Source organism: Dermochelys coriacea, chromosome 1 (genome assembly GCF_009764565.3).
Source record: "Dermochelys coriacea isolate rDerCor1 chromosome 1, rDerCor1.pri.v4, whole genome shotgun sequence".
NCBI lineage: Eukaryota > Metazoa > Chordata > Testudines > Dermochelyidae > Dermochelys > Dermochelys coriacea.
Window position 1 is genome coordinate 119,630,203 of NC_050068.2, and position 17,122 is coordinate 119,647,324.

A 17,122-nucleotide genomic window follows, 5' to 3' on the forward strand; every position below is an offset into this window, starting at 1 on the left:
TGAGACAGAAAATGCAGAGTCCAGAATCTTAGCAGGTTGACCACCACTATGTCATGAAAGTAATTTTAATGTTCTTTATTTTCTGCACAATAATGGATTTTACTGAGAGGCACAAAACTTACATAAATGCAATTGAAAGAGCTTTCAAAGGAATTTAACACTTTGAAAGTTGATACAACTAGAGTCACAGTCTGGTTTGATTTAATTAACCATAACGAACTAGAACCACACAATGATAAAATTGGAAACTGATTCAGAGAAGCTATGACATCTTTCCATTAGTTAGTCAACGTTACTGATCCCAAATACAAAGTTCATAAGTTGAGCCCAGAACAGGAAGAAGCTGAAACGTGGCTAGTGGAATGTAACCCTGAGGTTTTTTTTCATTCTTTTCCAACATTTCAATTAAAGACTCAGATCTCTACCCACGTATTTGTTTGCAAAGGAAGTTGTGTCTCAGTTCATTGTATTAAGGTGGTGGGAAACAGTGAATGTAAAATTAAACTCTTGATTTCAGTATTTTGTCAATAATTAAAGAACATGCATTCCCCTGAAGTCAGCTTAATATCAAATGTGTTTTTAATATGTTCCTCTCATGCACAGGAAGTGGGGGAGATATGATCCTTTACAGGGCTGTATAGCAAGCAGAATGGGTGTCCACTGGGTTGAAAACATCAGCCAGCAACCTTCCACCAAACCAAAACGGGAGGAGATGGTGATCCGTACTTTGACAATGAGGTGGTAGGTTCAAACAACAAAAGCAGGGGGGAGACAGGAACTGCCCCAAATGAGAGGAAGAAATTTTCCAGTTCTTAAGCCAGGCAAGAACAAGTGTTCTCTTCATCTTGAATCACACAGTTAGGGTTACTTCCAGTTGAAATACATCCTATTAGTTTCATGGCTCCAAAAGGGACAAGGGTGAGAAGAGGAAAAGGACCAGCCTCGAGTGGAGAGCTAAGAGTTCATTTACTTGAGTTCTTCTGTCCTCCAAGCAGCTCTGTTACTCCTGCTAAGGAGTTTTGTGTACACCTTGTAACTCTCTGTGACTGCCCAAACTTTATCTCAGGAGACTGGCCTGGAACCTAGAATGCCATGGATCTCAATTTCTGGGTTGTGCTGATAAACCTTAATTATGAATTTTACTTGGGTTTTGGAATTTGCTTCACAATCTAACCATTCTCTCAATGTAGATTTTCATAAGAAATTCTGTGATTTTACAAGTAATGTAAAATTAATTATAGATTTTCTTAATCATCATAGTATATGCTGGAATGTCTTGTGGCATGCGGGAGCTTGTGGTCTGCAGTTTTTTAAGACTGAAAAGGCAAAATATATAAAATCTACCATGTGCTGAATCTTTAGTTTACACTTGCAATTTGGGACATGCAGCATATAACCCTATGAGTAGAGCCCTATGCGGATACAAAATTTGTATCTGTATCAGATCCCAAACATGGTCCACAGATATAAAGCAGATATCTGCAGATTTCCAGGGCTCTACCTATAAGTAAGGCTACGTTTTAGTCATGGGTATTTTTGGTAAAAGTCATGACCAGGTCAAAGGCAGTAAACCAGAATTCATGGCCTGTGACCTGTCCATGAATTTTACTATATATCCCTAACTAAAACTTGGTGGGAGGCGGACGAATCTGTGACTTCCATGAACTGGACTTGCAGGCTTACCTATGAGTTACTTTTTAAAGTATATTTACAGATCATCTTTAAAAGGGGCACATTTCTCTCCTCACCCCTACCGTTGGGGAATAATAAATAAGCATTATTTATTACAATTTGCTTATTTCATAGAGTTTCTGGTTAAATCATGAGTAAAACTGATTGGAACTCAAGGATTAGAAGTTGAGTTATACCTGATTGCCTGCCTGTTTGTTGGCTTTTCTTTATATGGATTCTGAAAATACTTACTTTTAAAACTAGATTAATGAATTGTCTCCAGCTACTTTCTCTCCTTGCTCTCCCATGTGTTGTGTTTACTGCTTACTCCATTCTGTAACCATTTCATTCAGATGTTCTTGCTAGTAGGCCTTCAGCAGGATTTACCCATGACTACACCACATCTTAACAGTGTTTTTTATTGAGAGAGTTTAATCGGGAGTCTAATGCTCCCAATTTAGCTCCTTATTCTATTTTTAAGTTGAATGAATGTTGTATTCATGAAAGTGTGTGATTGGCTAGAGACATGTAGACATAGTGTATTCATCCACAGTGCAAAATTCTTCACACAGTTATCATTATTCTTGATTTGCTGTCTCTGCTATTCCATTTCTGGTTCTTTATGTGGACACATACTACTAGTTGTACAATTTGGTAATGTGAAGAAATAAAGATGTTGAGGCAGCCAAATAAACCATCATTTATGACTTGGGATGAGATTTATATCCAGATCTCAAAAGGCTAGCATATTGACTTGTAATATCACTTTGTCCCTATCAATTTAACATAAAAAAATAATAATTTAAATGTTAATAGAGATGTGGCTTTAACCATACACTGTTGAAAGCCTTAGCTAGCTTACAAGTTCATTTATAAAAATGGTGTTTTGTTTTTATTAAAATTTGTCTTGGCTGTAAATCTTATTTATGCATACATCTAATCTGTTATTTTTTAAAGTGTGATGAAAAAAAATTGTTTATACACAGAAGTGACATTCATCCTTGTTGATGAGGGGTTTTGACTGACAGCCAAAAATATTAGAATTCTACCATCCATACATCATAACAGAAGTTGCATTCTCTGTATGCTGTGCTGAATATGTAGTCATTAAGTGTTGTCACTTAAACTAAATAAATCACTAAATTATAAAGAGTGGAATTCTGTGCTTCACCTCTAAGAAGCACAGCACACTCATCAGTTTTGAGGGAGAAGATGCCCTCCTAATTTTGGGCTGCTAGGCAGTCCATGGTATATCACACGCAGCTCTGGGGTCCTGTCTGAACTATGGCAGCCTGTCTCCAGCTGCCTGTGACCTGCAGTTTGCACAGCAGAGATTCTGAGCACCAAGTGCTACAGCCATGTCCTGGACATGTCCCCTATGCCAGGGCTTGCAAGGGAATCCTCTGAAGGCAGCCTTACAATTGTATTCCACAGTTCCTATGTTGGAGGAATCCTCCCATGGCTGGATCTAGAGGTGTTTAGAACCCCTAATATGAAGGAGCCGTGTAGCACGGGTGCTGACTCAAGTTTTTAAATTTTTTCCAATTAAAATATCGAGAACAAAAAGTTAATTCTGGATGAGTTTGGAGTCTAATAACACCAGCTGCCAGGCAGATTGTCAGTGGATCAATTTTAATATTAGTCAAAGAACTTCAATAATTTGCAGAATATAAGCATAAAAATAGTTTAAAAGTTTTTCATTTTGTGTTTCTGGAGATATAAAATTGGTTTTGGAAACGTTCTGATTTGTGGCTGTAACTAACTCTCTGTGTTTAACACTGTTTTTACTAAAGATTTTAAATGAATTATTTAAATATCTGTAATTCAAAGAAAAATGAAAACAAAGTTTTTCCTCTTGAATTGTAACTTTTACATTAATACTGACCAACTAAATACTATGCAGTCAGAATAGTATAATTTACAATAGAGTTAAAATATACTGAGAAACTAATGAACTAATAAACTAATAAAAGGTCATAAAAGGTAATAGTAAATTTTCCACTGTATACCTTTTTTGAATCCCAAACTCTCATTTGCCCTCTTCTCTATATAAACACAAAATTAATATTTTTAATATGGAGAAATAATCTTCAACATTGTATTGCTAATGGTTTACAGAAATCTGGTCCTATTTTAAGTTTGACTTTTGTATTCTAAAGTTCTCTGTTCTTGGAATTATTGAAAAATTCTGTATTTATATTGAGTTGTGTTTTATTATGCAAGTTGAGTATTTTAAAGATGTTGGGAGTTGTAATATTTTAAAGAGCTATTTTGTGAAGTTTTCCTGTTTATATAGTTTTGCTCAACTTGTTGACATGTCCCTTTGTGATATCAGCTGGGATTTCCAGTTGTGAGATGGTAATACAACTTGCCTTAGCACAAACAATATGGTCTCTAGGCTTGTGATCTCGAAAGAGTTGTTTCAGAATTACTATTATTAATTTAGAATAATATCTTTACAGGTAAAATGTTCCAATCTCCAGATATCACTCTTATTGTAGAGTTCATATTTATGTTTTATAAGGAGAAACCTATTGATTGGCTCTTAGATCATATACTCTGGGTGAAAGTCTGCAACCCTGAAAAAGATGCAGTAAGTTCAATTTTTGTTATGTAGCTTTTAATGTGTCTCTTGATAAAAAGCTTTATTTTCTGTGAATCTAAGAAGTAGTATGTGATATGCTGATTCTTTTAATGGTTCCTTCATATCCCAATACAAATTTGTCTATGGTTAAATCTGAATCTGTGAGAAAGTTTTGGAGACCTCAAAGATCAGAGAAGTTACTTTCTTACATTTCTTAATGTTTCAGATTTGGGAGGCTTAGAAATGCACTTTTTGGGGGAAAACAGAGGTCAAAATTTTTTGTGCCTAGCAGGCCTAAGATAATTAGCAGTTGCACTAGCTATATTTAACATTCTGCAGCAAAATTATTTGAGTCCACTTTAATTTTTGAAAATAATTATAAAGGTTCATCCCAATAGCTCAATGGTAGTGCTCAATACTTCAGTGAAGGAGTCCTTCATTAAATACACAATCTTGGAGTAAATTCCTGGTCATTTTGAAGTCAATGAAAGTTTTTTTTCCATTGACTTCAGTAGGCCAGGATTTCATCCAGGTTTTTTTCATCTTCAGACTATCACATCCCTGTGGAGGTAGTTCTTGTAACCCTATAGGGAGTACCTCATGTAGCCACACAGAAAGCTCTCTGTCCAGTGAAGAAGCTGTATTGACTAGTTCCATTAAAAATCTCATGCAGGTCTCATTAACCAAAAGAATGATGGCTACGATATGGAGTTTTGAAGGTGTGTGGGGGACTTAGGAGTCCCCTGAAAAAATATTTAAAATTATCTGCTAAAATTGGTAAAGTATTTACATATATTATAGAATTGCTGCAGGTCTTTAAAATACTGGAAACTTCTTTTTCTACCATAGTAACATTAGGTAGTCCTTTTAACCAATCAAAATTTTGCTCTTCAAGGTTATGGATTCTTCATTATGTTAGTCATTTAAGAGAGGCATTTTGTAAATATCAGTGGTGCTTTGCTATTGCGGTGGATCATCAAGAGGACTCTTATTACAATAAAAAAGCTTTATCTCCAGGGTGCTATTCTGCATGTGTGTTAACCTGGAAACACTCTGCAGGCAAACTTTATACACTGCTTTTTTTGGCTGAGGTTTTTGTGTGTGAAAACTCCAGGGGTAAAATTCACCCATCAGTGAAGAGGCCAAGTGTAGCTGAACCACTTCAGTTCTGCTGCATGGGCAGGGCAACTGTTGAGAGAGAGTATATAAAAGGGTCTCTGTGTATGGCACAGTTGGCATGTAGACCAGTATAGCTGGAGAATATGGGGCATGTGAGCAGATTGCTCTAAACAGAATACTTGTAGTCAGAGTATAGTCCAGATTTATCCCATACTTGAGAATTGGATTTCCTGGTACTAGAAACAAGAATTAAACATCATAAATCTCAACCTGAGTTTTCTGCCCAAGTTTGATATGTCTAATTATTCCTGCAGGTGCCATTAATTCCACCTTCCTTATATCCCTATAGAGTTAAAAAGCCCCACTTGCAACAATGAGTGAGCAGAATTTACTCAGAAGCTTTGTGCCAGGTCCAATACCAGCTAGATAGGGTGGATCGACAGGAGAGCCCCATTAGTATTGTCACAGGGTGGAAAGGGGAGAGCATTATGTCTGAGACTATACCTACTTACTGGTCAAATATCATCATCATATGGAGGCTGTACAGAAATTCCCATTTGACTTGAGAAGTAGTTGTGATGGGGTTACAGGCTGCCCTGCATCCACCTACTGATTGGTAAATAATTTCTCCTGTAGTTCCTCTGTACAGAGCCCATTTACTCAGGCTTTTTGCAGGAGGAGAGGAGTAAATTTTAACCAGAATGAATAGCCCAATGGTGCTCTTATGCAATGAAATAAGATAGCGTCAGGAATGAAGTATGTAGTTCTAATTTCTTATTTGTTTTGGTTCATGAATCATGATTATCCTACAATTTCAATAAAAATTCACTGATCTTTCTTTATTAGCTTTGCTAATGTGAGGTTTTCTTGATTTTATTTTAAGAAACATTGTGATAGACAGAAATCTAATCTACGAATACGCTTCAGGCCTTCCCTTTTCCAGCATGTTGGCCTGCACTCCTCCCTAGCAGGAAAGATCCAGAAACTCACGGTTAGTAACTAAAACTTTCTTTCCCTTCCATGTCAGACAGGATTGATAAGTGATTTTTCATCAGATCAGAAAATTAACTTTTTTGATATAGTTTAGCATTTTCAGGTATAATATATTATACTCTAGTTGGAATTAAGCCTGATTAAAGCTGACTACCATAGAATAGAAGAATGTCTAGGTCAACTCATATATTTTTATATGACTCCTGCATATAGTCTCTCATTTTAAATCTCTAGCCTTTTATCTGTAATACTGTGACCTTTTAATTCATCAATACAGGGTCTCAGATGTACAGTGGAGAAAATGGATAATACATTAGTTGCCCTTTGTTTTCCATTTGCTTTTAAGTACTAGCAAAATTAGCCACTAAGGAAAAGAGACTGCCTGACCAACTTAATAGCATGTTTGTCTTTCTTTCAATTAGGATAAAGACTTCCTGAAACCATTATTACATAAAATTCATGTGAATCCACCCGCCGAAGTTTCTACATCTTTAAAAGTCTACCAAGGACATACGCTGGAAAAAACCTATATGGGAGAAGATTTTTTCTGGGCTGTTACACCAATTGCTGGGGATTATATCCTATTTAAATTTGACAAACCAGTCAACGTAGAAAGGTTAGTAATCACTTGTCTTTTGGTCTCACAGCTAAAGATGCTTGCTAAGCAAGTATGCTTGAGCATAGAATTGAGGAAAAATAAATTAAACATAATGAAAAAGTAATTTCATACAAGGTGTTAGATGAAGTGGATATTTTGCAGTTCAGTTTAAAATGTGCTTCAATCAACTTTGTTCTTCGTAGTTGACTCTGTATTTTATTTAGAGTATTTTGCTACAAAATCTGTTTTTGTAACCTTCTCCAGAAGTATAACGCCACAGCCAGTGCCCTCCCAGCAGTTAAAAAGACTGCCAAATTGAGTCTGTTCCAGTCGGTTGAAGGTGACTTTTTTTTCAAGCCCTTTATCTTACTCAAAGTCAATGTGTGTGGTTTTTTATCTGCATCTGTGCTTGAATTTATGATTTGCTACAGTCACACAGAGGAGTGAAAGTGACCTCGTCTATTTATTAACCTTTAGCCCAGCTAAGGCAAGGAAATACTTCTTTTGCTTTTATTTTTTAACGCGGTAATTTTAGTTTTGCTAGGTTGCCACTGTCCTCTCTCTCTCTCTCTCTCTAGTTATGTTGGAGTCTCTTTTGTTTGCTTATTTTCTTTTCACCCTGTCTTCCTTGTACACTAGCCCAAAACTTACGAAAGAAATTTTTTGTTTAAGGTATCTTTATATTCCTCTTATAGTCTCCTTTCATGCACATTGTAGCCTTTCTGCTGCCCCAGTTCTACAGACGCAGAGCCTTGCAGTGGTAACAACTACTATTAGAGTAATCTCACTAGATACTTTCCTTGTGAAGGCTATCTCAGGCTGTCAAGCTGCTCTTTCTGCATTCTTGAAGTGAACCCAATTGGTCAACTTCTTCCATGGATTGGCAGCTAGCTGAAGACTGAGTCATCACCTTAACAGATCTTAAAGATCTCAGATTCATTGAGTTTGGTATTTTCCCCACATTGTACTTTTTGCTCCAGTGATTCTGACCAGTGAAATGCAGATCACTTGAGAGGTGAAAGAATTAAAAATTACTCTTCAGTTGCTTAGAAAAGTCTTTTCTTCCAGTGTGGTTATTAGGCCTGCATGGAATGTACCTCCCGGGGGTACATACACCCCACCTCATCATATAAAAGTCAATACCTTTTACCTGTGGCAATAATATGAAATAGACACCTTTCAGCTAGAGAGTATACATTCATAGAATCATAGAATCATAGAATATCAGGGTTGGAAGGGACCCCAGAAGGTCATCTAGTCCAACCCCCTGCTCAAAGCAGGACCAAGTCCCAGTTAAATCATCCCAGCTAGGGCTTTGTCAAGCCTGACCTTAAAAACCTCTAAGGAAGGAGATTCTACCACCTCCCTAGGTAACGCATTCCAGTGTTTCACCACCCTCTTAGTGAAAAAGTTTTTCCTAATATCCAATCTAAACCTCCCCCATTGCAACTTGAGACCATTACTCCTCGTTCTGTCATCTGCTACCATTGAGAACAGTCTAGAGCCATCCTCTTTGAAACCCCCTTTCAGGTAGTTGAAAGCAGCTATCAAATCCCCCCTCATTCTTCTCTTCTCCAGACTAAACAATCCCAGCTCCCTCAGCCTCTCCTCATAAGTCATGTGCTCTAGACCCCTAATCATTTTCGTTGCCCTTCGTTGTACTCTTTCCAATTTATCCACATCCTTCCTGTAGTGTGGGGCCCAAAACTGGACACAGTACTCCAGATGAGGCCTCACCAGTGTCGAATAGAGGGGAACGATCACGTCCCTCGATCTGCTCGCTATGCCCCTACTTATACAACCCAAAATGCCATTGGCCTTCTTGGCAACAAGGGCACACTGCTGACTCATATCCAGCTTCTCGTCCACTGTCACCCCTAGGTCCTTTTCCGCAGAACTGCTGCCGAGCCATTCGGTCCCTAGTCTGTAGCGGTGCATTGGATTCTTCCATCCTAAGTGCAGGACCCTGCATTTATCCTTATTGAACCTCATTAGATTTCTTTTGGCCCAATCCTCCAATTTGTCTAGGTCCTTCTGTATCCTATCCCTCCCCTCCAGCGTATCTACCACTCCTCCCAGTTTGGTATCATCCGCAAATTTGCTGAGAGTGCAATCCACACCATCCTCCAGATCATTTATGAAGATATTGAACAAAACGGGCCCCAGGACCGACCCCTGGGGCACTCCACTTGACACCGGCTGCCAACTAGACATGGAGCCATTGATCACTACCCGTTGAGCCCGACAATCTAGCCAGCTTTCTACCCACCTTATAGTGCATTCATCCAGCCCATACTTCCTTAACTTGCTGACAAGAATGCAGTGGGAGACCGTGTCAAAAGCTTTGCTAAAGTCAAGAAACAATACATCCACTGCTTTCCCTTCATCCACAGAACCAGTAATCTCATCATAAAAGGCGATTAGATTAGTCAGGCATGACCTTCCCTTGGTGAATCCATGCTGACTGTTCCTGATCACTTTCCTCTCCTCTAAGTGCTTCAGGATTGATTCTTTGAGGACCTGCTCCATGATTTTTCCAGGGACTGAGGTGAGGCTGACCGGCCTGTAGTTCCCAGGATCCTCCTTCTTCCCTTTTTTAAAGATGGGCACTACATTAGCCTTTTTCCAGTCATCCGGGACTTCCCCCGTTCGCCACGAGTTTTCAAAGATAATGGCCAAGGGCTCTGCAATCACAGCCGCCAATTCCTTCAGCACTCTCGGATGCAATTCGTCCGGCCCCATGGACTTGTGCACGTCCAGCTTTTCTAAATAGTCCCTAACCACCTCTATCTCTACAGAGGGCTGGCCATCTCTTCCCCATTTTGTGTTGCCCAGCACAGCAGTCTGGGAGCTGACCTTGTTAGTGAAAACAGAGGCAAAAAAAGCATTGAGTACATTAGCTTTTTCCACATCCTCTGTCACTAGCTTGCCTCCCTCATTCAGTAAGGGGCCCACACTTTCCTTGGCTTTCTTCTTGTTGCCAACATACCTGAAGAAACCCTTCTTGTTACTCTTGACATCTCTTGCTAGCTGCAGCTCCAGGTGCGATTTGGCCCTCCTGATATCTTTCCTACATGCCCGAGCAATATTTTTATACTCTTCCCTGGTCATATGTCCAACCTTCCACTTCTTGTAAGCTTCTTTTTTATCTTTAAGATCCGCTAGGATTTCACCATTAAGCCAAGCTGGTCGCCTGCCATATTTACTATTCTTTCGACTCATCGGGATGGTTTGTCCCTGTAACCTCAACAGGGATTCCTTGAAATACAGCCAGCTCTCCTGGACTCCCTTCCCTTTCATGTTAGTCCCCCAGGGGATCCTGGCCATCTGTTCCCTGAGGGAGTCAAAGTCTGCTTTCCTGAAGTCCAGGGTCCGTATCCTGCTGCTTACCTTTCTTCCCTGCGTCAGGATCCTGAACTCAACCAACTCATGGTCACTGCCTCCCAGATTCCCATCCACTTTTGCTTCCCCCACTAATTCTACCCGGTTTGTGAGCAGCAGGTCAAGAAAAGCGCTCCCCCTAGTTGGCTCCCCTAGCACTTGCACCAGGAAATTGTCCCCTACGCTTTCCAAAAACTTCCTGGATTGTCTATGCACCGCTGTATTGCTCTCCCAGCAGATATCAGGAAAATTAAAGTCACCCATGAGAATCAGGGCATGCGATCTAGTAGCTTCCGTGAGTTGCCGGAAGAAAGCCTCATCCACCTCATCCCCCTGGTCCGGTGGTCTATAGCAGACTCCCACCATGACATCACTCTTGTTGCACACACTTCTAAACTTAATCCAGAGACACTCAGGTTTTTCCACAGTTTCGTACCGGAGCTCTGAGCAGTCATACTGCTCCCTTACATACAGTGCTACTCCCCCACCTTTTCTGCCCTGCCTGTCCTTCCTGAACAGTTTATAACCATCCATGACTGTACTCCAGTCATGTGAGTTATCCCACCAAGTCTCTGTTATTCCAATCACGTCATAATTCCTTGACATCACCAGGACCTCCAGTTCTCCCTGCTTGTTTCCAAGGCTTTGTGCATTTGTATATAAGCACTTGAGATAACCTGTTGATCGCCCCTCATTCCCAGTATGAGGCAGGAGCCCTCCCCTCACAGACCTTCCTGCCTGTGCTTCCTCCCGGTATCCCGCTTTCCCACTTACCTCAGGGCTTTGGTCTCCTTCCCCCGGTGAACCTAGTTTAAAGCCCTCCTCACTAGGTTAGCCAGCCTGTTGGCAAAGATGTTCTTCCCTCTCTTCGTAAGATGGAGCCCGTCTCTGCCCAGCACTCCTCCTTCATGGAACACCATCCCATGGTCAAAGAATCCAAAGCCTTCTCTCCGACACCACCTGCGTAGCCATTCGTTGACCTCCACGATTCGACGGTCCCTACCCAGGCCTTTTCCTTCCATGGGGAGGATGGACGAGAACACCACTTGCGCCTCCAACTCCTTTATCCTTCTTCCCAGAGCCACATAGTCCGCAGTGATCCGCTCAAGGTCATTCTTGGCAGTATCATTGGTGCCCACGTGGAGAAGCAGGAAGGGGTAGCGATCCGAGGGCTTGATGAGTCTCGGCAGTCTCTCCGTCACATCACGAATCTTAGCCCCTGGCAAGCAGCAGACTTCTCGGTTTTCCCGGTCAGGGCGGCAGATAGATGACTCAGTCCCCCGGAGGAGAGAGTCCCCGACCACCACCACCCGCCTTCTCCTCTTGGGAGTGGTGGTCGTGGAACCTCCAACCTCAGGACATCGCATCTCATGCCTCCCAACCAGCGGAGTCTCCTTCTGCTTTCTCCCCCCAGACATATCATCTGGTCCACTCTCCGCATTGGTACCTGTGGAGAGAACATGAAAGCGGTTAGTTACCTGTGTCTGTGTTACTGGAACCCGGACATTCCGCTTACCTCTTCTGGAGGTCACATGTTGCCAAGCTTCTTCACTGGCCTCTTGGCTCCTCTGTGTAACCTGCTCTACATCTTTAGAGCTTTGTGCCCCTAGAAGGCTATCCTGAGTTTGGTCCAGAAAATCCTCAGTCTCTCGTATACAACGCAGGGTCGTTACCTGTTGCTCCAGACCTTCAATCTTCTCTTCCAATATGGAGACCAGCTTGCACTTTGTACAGACAAAGTCGCTTCTGTCCTGTGGAAGAAAGACAAACATGGCACATCCAGTGCAGGTCACAACAGCTGAATTCCCCCCTTCCATATCACCTACCTACTACGGAGCTTCCTCAGAGACGTTGGCAAGATGTAAGCCTCACTGGGCTCACTCCAGGCGAACTCCCAGGCAAACTCCTGCTGTGAGCTGCTCTGCTGTCCCCGCTGCTCCGCTGGTTCGCTGCCGCTCAGCCGGTTCGCGAGGCTCCGGCTATTTTTAAACAGCCAGGCTTCCCTGACGCAAACACACAGACACCCTAATGCCCGCCCCCTGCAGGCTAGCAGCCAATCAGACACTCACTCAGGCTCCCTCCCAGCAAACACACGCTCGGATACTTCCTCAGCAAGCAAACACACACACTCGGATACTTACCAGTCCCAGGCAAACTCCTGCTGTGAGCTGCTCTGCTGTCCCCGCTGCTCCGCTGGTTCGCTGCCGCTCAGCTGGTTCGCGAGGCTCCGGCTATTTTTAAACAGCCAGGCTTCCCTGACGCAAACACACAGACACCCTAATGCCCGCCCCCTGCAGGCTAGCAGCCAATCAGACACTCACTCAGGCTCCCTCCCAGCAAACACACGCTCGGATACTTCCTCAGCAAGCAAACACACACACTCGGATACTTACCAGTCCCAGGCAAACTCCTGCTGTGAGCTGCTCTGCTGTCCCCGCTGCTCCGCTGGTTCGCTGCCGCTCAGCTGGTTCGCGAGGCTCCGGCTATTTTTAAACAGCCAGGCTTCCCTGACGCAAACACACAGACACCCTAATGCCCGCCCCCTGCAGGCTAGCAGCCAATCAGACACTCACTCAGGCTCCCTCCCAGCAAACACACGCTCGGATACTTCCTCAGCAAGCAAACACACACACTCGGATACTTACCAGTCCCAGGCAAACTCCTGCTGTGAGCTGCTCTGCTGTCCCCGCTGCTCCGCTGGTTCGCTGCCGCTCAGCTGGTTCGCGAGGCTCCGGCTATTTTTAAACAGCCAGGCTTCCCTGACGCAAACACACAGACACCCTAATGCCCGCCCCCTGCAGGCTAGCAGCCAATCAGACACTCACTCAGGCTCCCTCCCAGCAAACACACGCTCGGATACTTCCTCAGCAAGCAAACACACACACTCGGATACTTACCAGTCCCAGGCAAACTCCTGCTGTGAGCTGCTCTGCTGTCCCCGCTGCTCCGCTGCCATTCAGTGGTAGGTTTTTGATCAACTTCAAAGTTTGTTTCAAAGTGTATATTGAAATTAACAATATTGTTTGTTTTTTTACTTATTTATCCATTTTTGAAAAAAAAATGCATACTTTTGTAGGATATGAATTTCAGGGAAAGGGGGTGTAACAAGTTGATTTTTATTTTGGTTAGATACTTGTTTTATTAAGATGTGTCAGAAGCAACCTGGCAGTTTTGACAAATGCTCTAAACTTGCTAGGAAATGTCAAAAGTAAACTTTGTGCCTCAAAAATGGACATGACTCAGACGATGTATTTGCTGAAGAGTATCACCTCAGTTTATCGTGTTGAGGGAGAGAAAGTGCCAGTCATTTGTGCAAAGAAAGGGAGAATGTGTCCATTCTTTTGTAATTGGGCAAAATGGTTAATATAAGCCTATTCTCAATACTGCCATGTCTCAGGTGTTAGTAACATTCAGAAGAGATGACTTTAATAATCTCTATTCAATGAAGATAATTTAGTTTCTGAAGAAAGTGAACATCTTGGATTCTCCTGCTTTCTCAAAGGAAGTTCACTGACTGGACTGGTAGAACATTTTAAATCTAAGTAGTTTTTAATCTGACATGAGGCCATTTTCTTAATTTCTAGTAAGTATTGAAATGTTATTTGGGCTCTTATATCATTACCCAAAGTCCACACACATGCAGTTTTTACCTTTCTTGAAATGTCAGAAGATTTGGGAGAGTTACTACTCTAGCTAAGAATTGTCAGGGATATGATGCACTTAAGTGGTGGGATTTTCAAAAGCACTCAGTATTGGCCTAAATCTGTTTCCATGGAAGTCAAGTGACAAGTAGGTGGAGAAATAAGTTTGCAGATATATCATGGGTCTAAACACCAATGAGGGAGAGGAATGATTTGCTGAAGTACGCAGAGGTTATAACTGGGAGTAATGGGTTGAATTAAGAAAGGGAAAACTTAGGCTGAATATCAGGAAAACCTTCCTGATAGTGAAATGTAGTAGGATGTGGAATAAAACTAAACTAGATAAACACTAGGAAGTATACCTTTGGGAACAATCCTGGATTTGTGGGGGAAGGGAACTTGATGACCTTTAGTATGCGTGTCTTTTCTTTGTTTATGATTCTTGAAACCAATGAAAAAAGCCTTCTGAACCTGAATGAAACCTTGTCTGCCAAGCTCCATCACAGAGTTACTGGTTAGTAGCTAGGTATGTTAGTAAAATCCTGATAAATGAGCTTTCTGATGGAAATAATGACGACAAATCTGACCGAATGAATGGTGCTTCTGTAACAGCATAACACAGCAATTACTTGTTCCCATAATGTATTTTCCATATAAACCATTTTACTATGCCAAATTTACTGTTTCTGTAGTAGTTTGCTTGTAGTAGCTATAGTATTAGCTATAAACTTTTGATCCCTTTTTTTAAAACCCCATACTTCTGAGAATCAGAAAAATTGTTATTTAGCAAGGATAAAGGTATAAGAAAATGTAAGAGCAAAACTGAGCACAGAAACCCACTGTTTATTTTATCCCTTCATAACTTCAGCATATGTTTTTTGTCCTAAGCCAATCATACTACAATAGGGATGGAGTGAACTGAACAAGACTCTGAAACTAGTTTTCCATTTCGATAACAGTTCTTACAACTGAAGTTCCTCATCACTGAACCCCCTATATAGTAAGCTAGAATCACACTGTCATCTTTGTAGTCTCTGATGTGCTTCTTCACACATCTCTCTGTTTCAGTGCTGTTCCAAGAGGATACTGTGAATTCACTAGTTTTATTCTTGATAGTAAATTGGACATCAACATTTTGTGGATTGTTTGCAAAAATAAATCCCTCATTAATTCTGGATGTTAAGACCCTCAAAATAGATCACACTTTTAAGATTACAAAAAGATGCTGTCACTTTAAATTGTTACTGGGCTATTGAAGTCCACTTTAGCTATTTTGATATATGCTACTTGTTGTCCAAATGCACTTTTTTGAACTAAAAATGACAGCCACATTTAAAAGTAGCTTTGAAAGCTCGACCGTTCTGTCACTGTAATTTTTGTGTCAAAGATGCATTTACTTTTTTTAGCTTCTAACATTTTGTAAGAAAATATAGATACCCTTTTTCCCTTCTATTTACTCTTTTGTTTAGTGATGTCAATGAGAAACACTGCACCTGGTTGTTCTGTTGTAAAAAAAAGGTTTGAATTTGGACACCACTTTGTCTGGTTTAGTGTTAGTTTTTATAGGAATCATTGAAATATTTTTAGCTTAGCAGTCAATCTAAAAGAAAAGAGGAGAAACAAATAAAAGATAAATATGCTTCCCATTTAAAATATATATATATCCCACCCTCAAACTTTCTGCTACAGCACTTTCTAAGACTGCTGTCCCTTGGCTCTCAATTACATCTAGCACCATTGTAACCATTGCATTTAGAACACCCCACCTTGCATAGTACACACAAATGTTTCACTGTCACAAATCTAATGATAACACAGGACTGTGAAAACACTAATAATGCTGATGTGCTTTTTGGAACACATACATTGTGATCACCCTTTGTTCTTTTCAAAACTTGGCACCTTTCAATTATAAATGAGAGCTTGTTATCGTGAAAATTCAGAGTAAACATTTCATCAAAATTAAAGCCTGGCTCTTCTTTCTCAGCTTGAGAAAAATGCTTCCAACTTTGATCTTACTGAAAATTTTTCAAGAAAAAAATGCAAAAATATATTCTATCCTCTAGTTTCAGAGTAGCAACCGTGTTAGTCTGTATTCGCAAAAAGAAAAGGAGTACTTGTGGCACCTTAGAGACTAACAAATTTATTAGAGCATAAGCTTTCGTGAGCTACAGCTCACTTCATCGGATGCATTTGGTGGAAAAAACAGAGGAGAGATTTATATACACACACACACAGAACATGAAACAATGGGTTTATCATACACACTGTAAGGAGAGTGATCACTTAAGATAAGCCATCACCAGCAGCAGGGGAGGGAAAAGAGGAAAACCTTTCATGGTGACAAGCAAGGTAGGAAAAAAGAAAAGGAGTACTTGTGGCACCTTAGAGACTAACAAATTTATTTGAGCATAAGCTTTCGTGAGCTACAGCTCACTTCATCGGATGCATTTGGTGGAAAATACAGTGGGGAGATTGATATACACACACAGAGAACATGAAACAATGGGTTTATCATACACGCTGTAAGGAGAGTGATCACTTAAGATAAGCCATCAGCAGCAGCAGGGGCGGGAAAGGAGGAAAACCTTTCATGGTGACAGGCAAGGTAGGCCATTTCCAGCAGTTAACAAGAAATCTGAGGAACAGTGGGGGATAGGGTGGGGGGAGAAATACCATGGGGAAATAGTTTTACTTTGTGTAATGACTCATCCATTCCCAGTCTCTATTCAAGCCTAAGTTAATTGTATCCAGTTTGCAAATTAATTTCTCTGTGTGTGTATATAAATCTCCCCACTGTATTTTCCACCAAATGCATCCGATGAAGTGAGCTGTAGCTCACGAAAGTTTATGCTCAAATAAATTTGTTACTCTGTATTTTGTGTATAGTTATAATTAGTTTTAGTGTTAGTCTCATACAGTTTACGTATTTCTCCTATTAGGGGTTTGATATGCAGAAATCCGCAGGACTCAAGCAATGGTGTCATATGCAGGGCCATGGTCCCAGTTATGGATTGACACTAAAGCTACCTCATTTGCTTAGGTGAAGGACATGTGAAGGACAAATGTCCTATTTGTTCTTCCTTTCCAATGAGGATGAAGAAGCAGAGGGATTTCTACCTTAAGGTACATGTC

At 41.0% G+C, this 17,122-nt stretch overlaps 1 protein-coding gene across 7 annotated transcripts in view; it reads left to right on the forward strand.

Moving 5' to 3' along the window:
- MGAT4A (alpha-1,3-mannosyl-glycoprotein 4-beta-N-acetylglucosaminyltransferase A) overlaps nucleotides 1–17,122 on the forward strand; it is a 146,307-nt gene that overhangs the window by 99,968 nt on the left and 29,217 nt on the right. For all 7 annotated transcript variants that reach the window (XM_038411892.2, XM_043519339.1, XM_038411920.2 and 4 more), the window contains 3 exons: nucleotides 4,134–4,264; nucleotides 6,258–6,365; nucleotides 6,790–6,983. In XM_038411892.2, the coding sequence (XP_038267820.1) occupies nucleotides 4,134–4,264; nucleotides 6,258–6,365; nucleotides 6,790–6,983 (433 nt within the window). The remainder of the gene's footprint in view (nucleotides 1–4,133; nucleotides 4,265–6,257; nucleotides 6,366–6,789; nucleotides 6,984–17,122) is intronic.